General features: G+C 44.0%; 1 protein-coding gene across 20 annotated transcripts in view; it reads right to left on the bottom strand.

Moving 5' to 3' along the window:
• Positions 1-13,539, bottom strand: part of birc6 (baculoviral IAP repeat containing 6) — a 154,206-nt gene that overhangs the window by 29,235 nt on the left and 111,432 nt on the right. For 14 of the 20 annotated variants that reach the window (XM_055902246.1, XM_055902251.1, XM_055902247.1 and 11 more), the window contains 4 exons: positions 13,104-13,344; positions 10,184-10,329; positions 7,299-7,409; positions 5,829-6,046 (listed from right to left, as the gene is read on the bottom strand). In XM_055902246.1, the coding sequence (XP_055758221.1) occupies positions 5,829-6,046; positions 7,299-7,409; positions 10,184-10,329; positions 13,104-13,344 (716 nt within the window). The remainder of the gene's footprint in view (positions 1-5,828; positions 6,047-7,298; positions 7,410-10,183; positions 10,330-13,103; positions 13,345-13,539) is intronic. The other 6 variants (XM_055902249.1, XM_055902252.1, XM_055902264.1 and 3 more) reach the window with 1 other exon arrangement.

The raw sequence follows: 13,539 nt of genomic DNA, 5'->3' as shown, positions 1-13,539 counted from the left end.
GCTGCACAGTACTGTCTTTTATCGATGGCGGTTATGATATCATTTAGTACCATGAGCGCGGCGGAGGTGCACCCGTGACCGGCTCGGAAGCCGGATTGCACAGCGGAGAAGGTACGGTGGGATTCGAAATAGTCAGTGATCTGTTTATTAACTTAGCTTTCAAAGACTTTAGATAGGCAGGGCAGGATGGATATAGGTCTGTAACAGTTTGGGTCTAGGGTGTCACCCCCTTTGAAGAGAGGGATGACCGCGGCAGCTTTCCAATCTTTAGGGATCTCGGACAATACGAAAGAGAGGTTGAACAGGCTGGTAATAGGGGTTGCAACAATTGCGGCGGATAGTTTTAGAAAGAGAGGGTCCAGATGATGTCAAGCCAAGATGCACTGAGTTTGAAGGTAGGCCTTGAAATACACCCACAGGTACACCTCCAATTGTCTCAAATTATGTCAATTAGTATGTCAGAAGCTGCTAAAGCCATGACATAATTTTCTGGAATTTTCAAAGCTGTTTAAAGGCACAGTCAACTTAGTGCATGTAAACGTCTGACCCACTTGAATTGTGACACAGTGAATTACAAGTGAAATAATCTGTCTGTAAACAATTGTTGGAAAAATTACTTGTGTCATGCACAAAGTAGATGTCCTAACCGACTTGCCAAAACTATAGTTTGTTAACAAGAAATGTGTGGAGTGGTTGAAAAACGAGTTTTAATGACTCCAACCTAAGTGTATGTAAACTTCCGACTTCAACTGTAAGTGTAATTTTTAAATGTATTTTTCCCGTTGCCCCGGTTTCTAAATCAAAACAAATTTCACATATATATTATTTTGTAAATGTAAAGGCAAGATTAAATAAAGAATAGTCTGATGGGTCACAATATTAGACTATCACTTGTGAATGATGCCCAGCATAAGAAACTGCCTTTTTATGGCGACTTTTTCTAATCATAGTCCCACACCTCATGTATCCTAGCCCATGTGCCCATGGGGTGTAGAGCCTAATTGGCATACATAAGCAGCGCATGAGTTTCAAGTTTCAGGAAGTTAATTTTCACCATAAAAACACACCCTTATAAATAAAAGCATTACATGGATAATTGCATTTGCGGTACATTTTAATAATGGTGTTTCCCGCTAATGGAACATGTATGCTTATAGCCTACTACCATGTGGCGCTTATGTGAAGAAATAGCCTAATAGTTTATCAACATTTTAAGCTAAACGTTCTAATCTGTTGCGTCAGCCACATTGCGTAAAAAAGTTAAGTGCTCAATTGGCAGCTTTATTAAATAGTACCTGCAAAACACCAGTCTCAATGTCAACAGTGAAGAGGCGACTCTGAGATGCTAGCCTTCTAGGCTTGTGAGGTGTCTGTTTCTCAAACTAGACACTAATGTACTTGTCCTCTTGCTCAGTTGTGTACCGGGGCCTCCCACTCCTTCTATTCTGGTTGGAGATCTATTCTGGTTAGAGACAGTTTGCGCTGTTCTTTGAAGGAAGTAGTACACAGCGTTGTACGAGATCTTCAGTTTATTGGCAATTTCTCGCATGGAATAGCCTTCATTTCTCAGAACAAGAATAGACTGAGTTTCAGAAGAAAGTTCTTTGTTTCTGGCTATTTTGAGCCTGTAACCGAACGCACAGATGCTGATGCTCCAGATACTCAACTAGTCTAAAGAAGGCCAGTTTGATCGCTTCTTTAATCTAAACAACAGTTTTCAGCTGTGCTAACAATTGCAAAAGGGTTTTCTAATGATCAATTAGCCTTTTAAAATCATAAACTTGGATTAGCTAACACAACGTGCCATTGGAACACAGGAGTGATGGTTGCTGATAATGGGCCTCTGTACGCCTATGTAGAGCATCCATTTTCAGCTACAATAGTCATTTACAACATTAACAATGTCTACACTGTATTTCTGATCAATTTAATGTTATTTTAAAACGGACCAAAACATTTGCTTTTCTTTCAAAAACAAGGACATTTCTATGTGACCCTAAACTTTTGAACGGTAGTGTATTTGCTTGACAATCACCGGTTGACAATTTCGTGACCGCCACAGCACTATTAATGACAATTCACTACTATAACGTTTTTCTTCAACCACACACCCATTACCACTAGAGGTAACAAAAGGATAATATTTTTCCTGATGAATATCTCATGGCTATTATAGAAATCCAATTAATTAATTTTCACACTAAAATGAGATTAGCTAATTAATCAAGGTGCCCACAGGAAGTGAAAAATTTAAGAAATGACAAAGATGTACAGACAGATGGTTGTGATGGAGGAAAACAAATCAATAGCTCCATATGGCAATATTATTTTGGGACGATATTATATCGATATTTTACTTTTTGCTACTGTAGCTAGCCCTAGTCGGTCTTATCTACACCAAAACCAGCTTGTTCTCCATCTTTTTAAATAGTGAGCGAACATGTTTTAAGCACTTATTTCCCTGACTGACTAAACTCCTTTTTCTTATGCTCTCTCATCTCTGCAGCGGACATAGTGAGCAATATGTTTGGACCATCAAATCACAATATCGAATTGCAATACATATAGAGCTGTGAGAATCGCAATACATATCGTATCGGCACCCAAGTGTCATGATATTGTATCGTGAGGTCCCTCGCAATTCTCTACCCTTATACACAGCCTTGGGAATAACATCAATATGATCAAATAAGAAATGGTAAAGGGATCTTGGTAATACTGCAGGAATACCCTTGTGCTTTCTGTGAACGGGAACTAAAGAGCCTTCGTCTGTATCAGAGGCTCCGTCTGATCGATGCAGGGGAAAACCTATGCGAGGAGGAAGCCCGCTCCCCCTCCCCTTGCTCTGTTCTCTGTTCAAACGCGCTGATGAGAGGGGACCTTCGCCAGAGCAGCGGGTTATTACAGAGTCACAGGTATTCAGGCTCAAGGATGGCGTGCCTGAATGGGGGGCTGTGATTTTCCACATTAGCTGCTCGCAGGAGGCCCTGACAGCGGAGGGCTAATCTGATCTGAAACCCACTGCACCGAGACCTTGTTTCAAGTGCATTTGGCTCTGCCTTTTAAAAACAAAACCCCCAGGATTCAGAGTTTCTGTGGGGGCCAGGCTCAGAGAGACATGGTATCTAGACCAGTGAGGAAGTAGGGATCCTGAAGAGAGGCCTGTGTTTTTGCAACAACAAACAAGGTGTCTTTGAGTGAAATGTCAGGCAGACTAGCTTTCTCAGCGGCTGTTTTGAGATGAAGAGGTGAATGGGGAGGGGAGGAGGGGGTAGAGCTGGCGACGCTGCCAGGCTGAGTGCTGCAGAGAACAGCAAGCTGATGAGGAGAGGGGTAGAGGCCGAGAGAAGCAGGCAGTGTGCATTTAGAAAAGCATCATGAAAAAAAATAAAAAAATCCACTGGTGCAGGGGAGTGAGGTAGAAACAAGGCGTGTTTTTAACAAGGTGTGAGAAGACATGTAACGGTTAAGAGGATGTGGACGAGCTGTAGGTAGGTAGTGTGTGTATGTACTTATGAGAGAGCGTGTGTGTTTGAGAGTGCCTGACCCCTGTCTTAGCAGCGTCAGCCATGAGTAGCAATATCAAGGATTGTCATGCCGATCCAGCTCAGCAGAGCACTCACAAGATCGCTGGAGGGCACCGAGCGTCACTCCGGCGGTGTGTATATTTTCATATGAACATTCAGACCCAACACTTTTCGTGCACTTCCCAGAGAAGGGGAAATCTGGAGGGAGTAGCTATTAATGTCTATTAAGACAGCATGACGCTATCGCACCTGGTGAAAGAATGATAATGCACAGTCTATAGCGATAGGACAGGGGAAACTTGAAATGAGGGGGCAATATGCCAGTTGGGTCCCGAGACATCCACCAGTCTCTGTCAACTTGTGGCCTTTTCTCATTGTGCTACTAAGGAAATAGTTTGTAGTGTTCTTTGCAGAAACAGAACCTTAACCGATGAGGGTTTTGACATTTACGAATGAGACTGCCATTAAATCAGAAAATGGGTCAAGGCCATTTATTAAATGTCATTGGAAAATGAGTACGACTTTCTATGACAGCCGTTGCTGAATGACCACTGGAATGCGAAAGCATAGGCTTTCAACACCATATGCAGAGTCCCAAGATACCAAGCCCGTTTCCCCAAGTCATACGGGTTTAATGCCCCAAGCAGCATCCATTTGACTGGAACAGTACTGTAACACCATGTTCACTTTAACAAGCATCTCAATTGGAAAGCATTCAAATCGTCATCTGGCCATTCCCTGAGGCCATCTCTGTATCAGACAGATTGGGTCTCTAGTAAAGCACTTTCACATTCAGTGCCGTGAAAAAGTATTTGCCCGCTTTCAGATTCTCGATTTTTGACAATGAATGTTATCAGATCTTCAACCAAAACCTATTCTATTATTAGATCAAGGCAACCTGAGCGAACAAATAACAAAAATGTCATCATTCTTTAATTGATTTAATAGGCAAAGTCATGCAACACCCAATGCCCCTTGTGAAAAAGTAATTGCCCTCTTACACTCAATAGCTGGTTGTGCCACCTTTAGATGCAATGACTGCAACCAAACACTTCCTGTAGTTGTTGATCAGTCTCACATCGCTGTGGAGGAATTTTTTCCAACTCTTCCATGCAGAACTGCTTTAACTCAGCAACATTCCTGGGTTTTTGAACATGAACTGCTCATTTCAGGTCCTGACACAACACCTCAAATCAGGTTTACATCTGGACTTTGACTAGGCCATTCCAAAACTTCAAATTTGTTGCTTTTCAGCCATTCTGATGTAAACTTGCTTATATGTTTTGGATCATTGTCTTGCTGCATGACCCAGCTGCACTTCAGCTCACAGACAGATGGCCTGACATTCTCCTGTAGAATTCTCTGATACAGAGCACAATTCATGGTTCCTTCTATAATAGCAAGTCGTCCAGGTCCTGAGGCAGCAAAGCATCTCCAAAACATCACAGTACCACCACCACGCTTGACCATTGGTAGAAGGTTCTTACTCTGGAATACAGTGTTTGGGTTTCACCAGACATAACAGGAAGCATGTCGTCCAAAAAAGTTCTACTTCGGACTCATCTGTCCATAGAACATTCTTCCAGGAGTCTTGATGACCATCCAGGTGCTTGCAGGTGGATCATGCAGCAAGACAATGATCCAAAACACACAAGCAAGTCTACATCAGAGTGGCTGAAAAGCAACAAATGTAAAGTTGTGAAATGGCCTAGTCAAAGTCCAGTCCTAAAACCGATTGATGTGGCAGGACCTGAAATGAGCAATTCATGCTTGAAAACCCACCTGCTGCTGAGTTAAATGCAGTTCTGCATGCAAGAGTGGGCCAATATTCTTCCTCCGCGATGTGAGACTGATCAACAACTACAGGAAACGTTTGGTTGCAGTCATTGCAGCTAAAGGTGGCACAGCCAGTTATTGAGTGTAAGGGGGCAATTACTTTTTCACACAGGGGCATTGGGTGTTGCAAAACTTTGTTTATTAAAGAAATGAAATAAGTATCACATTTCTGTGGTATTTGTACACTCATATTCCCTTTATCTAATGTTAGGTTCAGGTTGAAAATCTGATCACATTCAGTGTCAAAAATATGCTAAAAATTGAGATTCTGAAAGGGAGCCAATACTTTTTCAATGCACAATATACATTGAATATCATTGAAATGATATCACTTATATAGATGAATACCTAAAATGTGAATCGTAAAATGTGGGTTGGCTACTGCATGTATAAGATTGTCAGAGAATTCGATGGGTGGCCTGAGCATTAAAAAGGCATAGTGGATCCATAGATTCATTTCTGTACCTTCATGATGTCCAGCCGCTCTTCGTCGCAGCGGACAAAGACGCTGGAGGAGGAGGAGAGGGGCAGCGATGTGGAGAGTGTGACGGCCTCCTGTGCCAGGCGGCGGGCGCGGGCAGCACTGTTGGCATCGCTGGCGTTCTTCACCTGAGACATGTAGTGGTAGTTCACCTTGAACACCAGCTTCCCGTCATCGTCCTCCGTGACCATCTCAAAGGTGTCTGCCAGGGAAAGATATCACACGGTTATCAATGTCAATACCTACTGGGAATGCTGGAGAAGGTTTAAACACTTTCAAATGGTTCATTCCACACCAAAGAACAAGGCATGAAACAAACATCCTCCCAGTAAATCTGGCAGTAAGTCTCTATTCAGTTATGACATGGCCCCATCTCTTGTCCTTCCATGCTGACTACACCGGCCACATACGTGCATGTTGATTTTGTCCATCCATACCAGACGCAATCATTATACACAGGTTAAAATAACAAAACCAACTGCGAACCCACTATATTAAGGTTGAAACAAACAAGAAACATTCACGGACATTTAGCTCGCTAGCTGTTGCCAGCTAGTTTGTCCTGGTCATGAACATTGGGTTGTTATTTTACCTGACATGCATATGGCCCTTTTTTTTTAGCTGGTTCGTCGCAGTATTTTGACCTGGAGTCCTACAAAATCGTATGTTTTGCTACTCCAACAATTAATCCACAGATAAAAAGGGAAACCTAGTTAAGTTTTTAGTTAGTTATCTTTAATTAATCTCTCCTCGTTTGTCTTCCAAGCATCCACGTGGGTTTGTATCTTCCTGATCTTCAATAAGGAAGGGACATGCAGCGCCTCAAATAGAACCAAGATCTATTCGAGGGCTTAGCTACGCAGACGCTCGTTCACACGAGTGGTGTGGGAGAAATGATCGAATAACATGTATGTGTACATTTATTTTGCAACGCTCACGGACGCAACGTGGCCAGTGATGTTTGCATGTTAATCATATTGCACACCGGGGTTCCTGCCTTGTTGCCTTGGCATCTCCATCTCTCTTTTGTACTTGGACCAGAGCAAACCTGTTTACATTCATGCCACTTGCATTTACTTTCGACGTCTGCCACTCGCAAAAATCAATTGTGGCACAACAAAAGTCCCGTAATCAATCATGGCATGGCAGGATGAGAAGCGACAGACAGAAAAGCCCTTCCTCCCAGCAGACAGGCGGCAGGATTACGTTATGTATCATTTCAGAGAGGGGTAGGAGGGGGCTGTGCTGCTGCTGTGCTCTGGGCACTATGTGCATTGAGGAGGAACCAATCAACAGACAGGCAAGGAGAGAAGAGACAGGCCCTGCCTGTAGTATGTCTAAGCATTCTTCTGTCTTAAGAGAAACAACCCCGTTTCCAACATATCTACCAAACCACACCCGGCACCACAAGTTCAATACAAACACAGAAAAACACACAAACTTAAAGCACTCACCAAACTGGAGCTTCTTCATGATGGCCACGTACTTCTCCTCGAGTGAGCGTAGGATTGACATGGGTTTGGGTCTGGTTGTTGCCTTCTTCGAGGACTCAGCCAACTTCCTCTCTGATGGAGGGAGAAATAAAAAATGAAAGTGTTACCATGGCAGGTTCAACGTTATCCCTGTTTGAGAGCCAGGCTTACCGCTATTTGGCACAACCACCCTCATCTCAGCAGGCTACTGGCCCAGACCGATGATCTATATATACACACACTAGATGACTGACAAGGTTTAAAATCCACCACTTTTAGAAGATAATGTCTACAATAGTTTTGCCATGTTTATTCTATTATTACAGACACCTTAAAGAATGCATACTTGTAAATTATATTATGTAAGGTCTACTACACCTGTTGTATTCGGTGCATGTGACGAATACAATTTGAACTAAACAAATACAAAATTTCAAGATAATTTCTTGAAAATGCCTTTGTCACTGTTCCCTATACAACAAAAATGCTTAAATATATGTAATTTTGTCAATGAAATATTTCATTGAAATAATGTAGACTTATATTAATTCCTATGGAGGGGAGTGCCAATATAGCAGACCGGTGGCTTCAAAGCCTCTCACTGGACAATTACATAGCATCAGCAATCCAGGGTTTACATACATCATTGGTCCGGAACTACAATCTTTACATGAATCTACTGACAAACAAACAAACCACACTGTGATAAGGTACTACTGAGGTCACCACTTCCTTGATATTACTATCTCACCCACTCCGACAAATAATAGATTCATATCAAAAACACAAATTCAAGCCATATTCTTCATCGCTTCAACCAGATTATCTCCGAATATCGCAGGTAACAGCAGGGTTTGTCACACCACCTTATCCGCCCCACCCATTTCCACCTTCATATTGATGAATGAATCTGCCATCATTTGGAAATGCTAACATGGAATTTCCACCAGTTTCTTCGAAGTCTAGAGTCTTATCAACAGCTTAACCATGTCCAAGACAAATGATAATGGAAACGCCCACCAATTTTCCCACGATAAAACATAGTGGAGCGATGGGCTAGAGAGCAGTTAACGCATCAACATAATTAACTGTCTGCATATAGCATATTTATAGCACCCCAGCCCTGCTCTCACTTTCTGCTTTGGATACCACTACCTGGACAGATGTGACGCCCATTAAATTACTGGTGCATTTAACTGGCTTATTACAACCAAACTTAGGATGCCAGAGGGACATAAAGAAAAGAAGGCTGTCAATACCGTCATTTACTTTCAGTTCTATTGGCACGTTAGTGTTGGATATCGATACTTCGATAGACCGGTCCCAGTCTCACCAGTCAATACTAGGCTGTAGGAACAGAGCGCTGACCAATGTCCGCCTCCTCGTTAACCCGTCTATGGGCATTTTTTAAAAGACTAAAGTACTCATTAAGCATTTACACATTAGTCCAGCCCTCCCCTATACCGCCCATTCCCTTCTGGTACATGAATCCAGTGGCCGTTAACATATGGACTTATTTAGGTAAAGTGATGGCAGCATTGACCGGCAACTGGGCATCTCACCCCCACAATGCTCACTTAGAGCGCCATTGATTCAGCTGATTACAGGAGAGCCACTGGGAGATAGGCAATCCAATTAATTATATGCGCCGCGCAGTTGGGGGGGGTGGTTACAGTCAATCCATCATAGGCACATCAACGGGTTGCTTTCTTTAGCGACGGTGAGTAAAGGCTGGCAGGAGTCCCCTGACAGCAGGTTTTAGAAGCCGAGGTCTCAGATCTCCACTACCCATTTCACCTGTCCTTCTGCGCTATGGGGCTCTGGGGAGGATTCTGTGTCTCCCTGCACTGTAGGGACACTGACAGATATACTGCATGGGGACTGTAGGACAACAGGTACCCACAATAGAACATACATAGGGCTTTGATACTAAATAGTTACCCTTTTAGAGAGAGATATGAGAGGCATGGAGTAACTTTTAACCTGTCACTTAGGGCAGTGGTTCCCAACCTTTGTGCCACGTTCCTTGAGGAACTCTTAAGTGTTCCGCGAAACTATTCCTATTCTTAATTAATTTCTTTAACTTAGAAACGTGACCTGTGGCATGCACATTTTGATTTAGGAGCACTAGCGTTGGTCAGATAACACATGAAATGGAACGTGGCTACGATCTGTATCGTAGTTTCAGGTTCAGTGCGCTCAGGCTGTTAGATTATTTATCATCTGAGGGGTGCGCATCACGAGCAAAGTCATTGTATAATTTGACTTTGTCTGTGAAAAACATTAGCACTGGTAAGTCAGAGCTTAGTCAAAGTCATTGATTTATTATGTCTTTGGCCTTTGCTATACCACAGCCTCTGCCATAGAAACAAACATTTGTTTTAGGTGTGCCGAAGAATTGTATCCCTGCTACTTGAAAAAATGTTGGGAACCACCGTCTTACGGAATTGCGGTGGCGATGGGGAGTTGGATACAGGATGTTCAGGCCTAAAACAGGCAATTCTTTCATTAATTAAGACCAAATTGAGACTTAAAGGGCTCTAGTCAAACAGCCCAGGAAATTTGTACTTGTGGTAGCTAAAATTAGAGACCCATTTTCTCATCCTTGTGCCAAGAACACACAGGACAAAAGAGAGCGACAGCGAGAGAAAAATAGAGAGTAGGAAGACAGTTGAGACCTGCTGAAATCAGAAATAATTCAGTGAAACAGACAACCTTTAAAAAAGACACTGGTTAACATTTTACTGTGTCACGTATTACAATAAATGTGCGTAAAAATCCAAGGAGTGTCCAGACTAATATTCCCTCTGCTCTGCAGGTTTGGCCCTTGCCCAGAGAGAGAGAAGTGAGGTATGTGTGTGGCTTACCCTGGTTGGCCTGCCGTAGGCTGGTGGTGGCAGCATAGACAATCTCGGCCGTCCTCTGGATGTCAGGCACCAGCAGGGTCAGCCCCTCAGGTTCTGGGTCTGAGCTATCAGGCTTCACCACACCTTTCGCCTTGTCTTTCTTTGACCTGGAGAACAGAACAAAGGGAGAGAGTTCAGGAATCATATTCCTCTCAAAAATCCTGCAGAGACATATATTGCTAGTTTTCTTGGGGAAGGAAATCTGGGGCGATTATATTACTGATGGGAATAGAAATAGTCAATCACTCTACTGTGCAACAATTACACATCGGCATTTTCTGGTTCGAGAGTTTATCTAGATGAGTCTTGTGTCCATCTAAAAAGGAGCATTTTGCCCAGTGAGCCACAATTCTGGAACAAAATTGATAATCCCGGAGCAGAATTGATAATCCCATTCCCAGCACCGTCCAGGCTTCCACATGTCACTAGCAATTCCCATTGTGCTCCCGAGCTCTGCCATTCCCTGCCCCCTACACGCATGGAGTGAAACTGCATTTTTCATGCTCTGTTAAAGGGGTGAGTGTACGAGGGTGAAGCCTCAAAACCACGATGAAGAAAAATCGGACCCAATGTTCAGACAGACAGAACGAAGGGGCAAGGCTACTGTTCTCCTCCGTCCACCTACTATGAATAATTTAAACCAGCGTTGTGAAGCCTTGCAGCATAAATAACTTTGTCCTCACAACTAGATAAGCAGAGACCAATTTCTATGGAGGTTTGTATCGGAACTAAACTGCACATTGAAAAAACCTTGCTGCTTTCGTCCCAGGTAAAATCTGCTTCAAAAGGTATCTGCTTCAAAAATCCTGTATTAAGTGGAAAACCCAGAGGAGGCTGAAATACACAAGGGATGTAGACAGTCCTTTAACCTTGTGCTTAAACGCTGTGGGATCTGAGAGAAGAATAGATTCCATGCCCCTGCTGGGGCGTTGGTGGTGGGTCGCTGAGAAAGCCACTTTCCGCATGACCTTTTGTGAAGTTGAACGGCGGCCAAGTTCCCTCTGCTCGCTCGCCCCAGAATCCTCTGCTCCACTGAGGACAGTTAGCGAAGGTCTTCTGTCACCAACCCCCCCACTCCTCTCTCCACCCCTGCCACTACCCGTCCTCATCGGCCAGGCAGCTACACAGGCCTTGGACAGGGTGGGCACAGATTGGGAGAGACAGTTGAATAAGAGGATGCCGATAACATTCTGCCGTGGCTGCCCAGCCGCCCCCGAGGCCCTGCTTTCATTACTCTCTCTGTGTGTCTGAACACCAGCCCTCAGAGCACAACCTGATGTGATGGCTGCAGATATGATGCTTATGAACCAGTTATCGCTAAGGCCTGACGATAGCAGGGCAGTTTCCTTTACCCCCCTCACTGGTGGAGAAACTACAACTTAATGCTGGACCATCCTCAGACTGTAATCCTAACTGTGTTTGACAAGCAGAAGGGGTACAGACCACCAGGTAGGTCTGTCAGAGTCTCCCAGGGCCGATGGGCTATTCCGCTGTACATTTCAAAAGCACTGTCATGGGTCCTAGCTTGTTTGTTGGTGGAGCATCTAAGAGGGACGCGCTGTGCCTTCTAAAAATAACTCACCTGGCTAAAGCCTTAAATTCACCAGGGTGGAGGGAGGGAGAAAAATATGCAAGTCTGTGGGAATCGTACATGAGATGGAACTGTTTGATACCTGTCAATGTCTAACCAGGCACACTTTAAATATTGGCGGGGTTGGGTTCCCATGGAATATTGATGATCCCGTGGGCTGGGCGGATGTACGTAGGGTTCTGACCTGGTAGAGAGGTAAAGAGTGCCTTTGCTTCTCTTGAGGTGTCCCTGCTACTGTCGTTGCGTAAAGCCCACAGTCAGCACTGGGCTGGTTGTAGTGATGTGCAGTTTTAAACTACTCTATTTACCGACATGAGTCATGAATCATTTTTTATTTTTTTTGGGGGGGGGGGGGGGGGTTGTTTGACCTGCTGGCCTCAATGAAATCTACAGCAGGATTAATAATCTCTCCTCCGACTCACAGGCTCTGGAGACGTGCTGCGACCATCAACTGTCTATCATGTGCACGCAGGCAACATCGAGAAGAAAAAGACAGTAATAATTGATCGCATGGTGTAAGAATAAATGCAATTCATTGATTATTGAATGTTATTGGTGGACAGAGCTTTGAAGAACCAAAACATTGCAGACAGCCTGCCTCTGCTTAACAACACTCGAAACCGAGAATAAATCGCTTGGGGGGTTGCTGCCTTTCGTAAACAATAGGTGCTTATTTCCCTCATGGCAGTCAAAGTCATTCAGCCAAGAGTTGTTCACAATCTAGTCCCGTTGCGGCCACAACTAGAACTCATTTCAAAGGTATACATAAATCATTGTATTTGTATGCCTAGCAATCACAAAACGTACATTGTTTGAAGCACACTTTCATAAGTCTCATGAATAACAGCTCCAATAAGCCACCTATGGTAAATGAGAATCATGACTTGAGTTTTCAGTTCATTGTTCGCCGGTAAGGGGTCCTGCCTCCTGCGTGCTCTGGGCATGACTAAACAAATGAACAAAATAAGTAGAAAAATATTAGTCCTTTTGACTGAATGAGTTCAAAAGATCTGAGTCAGTAAAAAAAGCTGAACTTCCCATCACTAGCTGGTTGGGGTGACGTATGGGAGGGAGGCGTGATAACATGGGCTTCCTGCACACTGTGGGGCTGTGATTAATAAAGGGTGGACACAGACCCACAGGTCAGGTCTACATTGCACTAGCACTGATCACTCAGTGTCTACGGAGACGGACGGGACAGTTGAAACTCATGCTCAGCTGAAACCATCAATTCACATTGATTAAATGGGAAATTAGACTTAATTATTTGCTTGTTCTGTATATTCTTACTCTGTCCGTCTAAGTCCCCACCTGAGGCGGTTGGTGTAGGTGTCCACGCAGGTTTTCATCTTGGCCAGCAGCATGCCCACAGAAGTCTGTCCCTCGGAGCGCTCCTCCTCCTCCTCTTCCTCTTGGCTGGGGTCTCCTGACAGGGGCAGCAGCAGGGGAACCAGGGCCGTTGAGGTGGAGATGGCCCTCAGCAGCTCCAGCAGCGCCCGGTACAGGGGCACATGACGTGCCATGTCCAGTACTGAGGGAGAACACAGAAACGAGGGGTTAGGAAGGTAACTCAGGTTTACGAACGCATAAGAAAGAGCCTACAGAGAACTGGTAATAGTGTTTCGGAGTCAATCAAAAACGGAATAAAAACACAGACATGATTTAGACACCTCTCCTGCTATCAAACAACGCACCGCTGTAAAAAGAAAGATTGACTGACGCATCT

This window comes from Salvelinus fontinalis, chromosome 37 (assembly GCF_029448725.1).
Source record: "Salvelinus fontinalis isolate EN_2023a chromosome 37, ASM2944872v1, whole genome shotgun sequence".
NCBI lineage: Eukaryota > Metazoa > Chordata > Actinopteri > Salmoniformes > Salmonidae > Salvelinus > Salvelinus fontinalis.
Note: the sequence above shows the minus strand (reverse complement) of the source record. Positions and strands in the feature narration are given on the sequence as shown.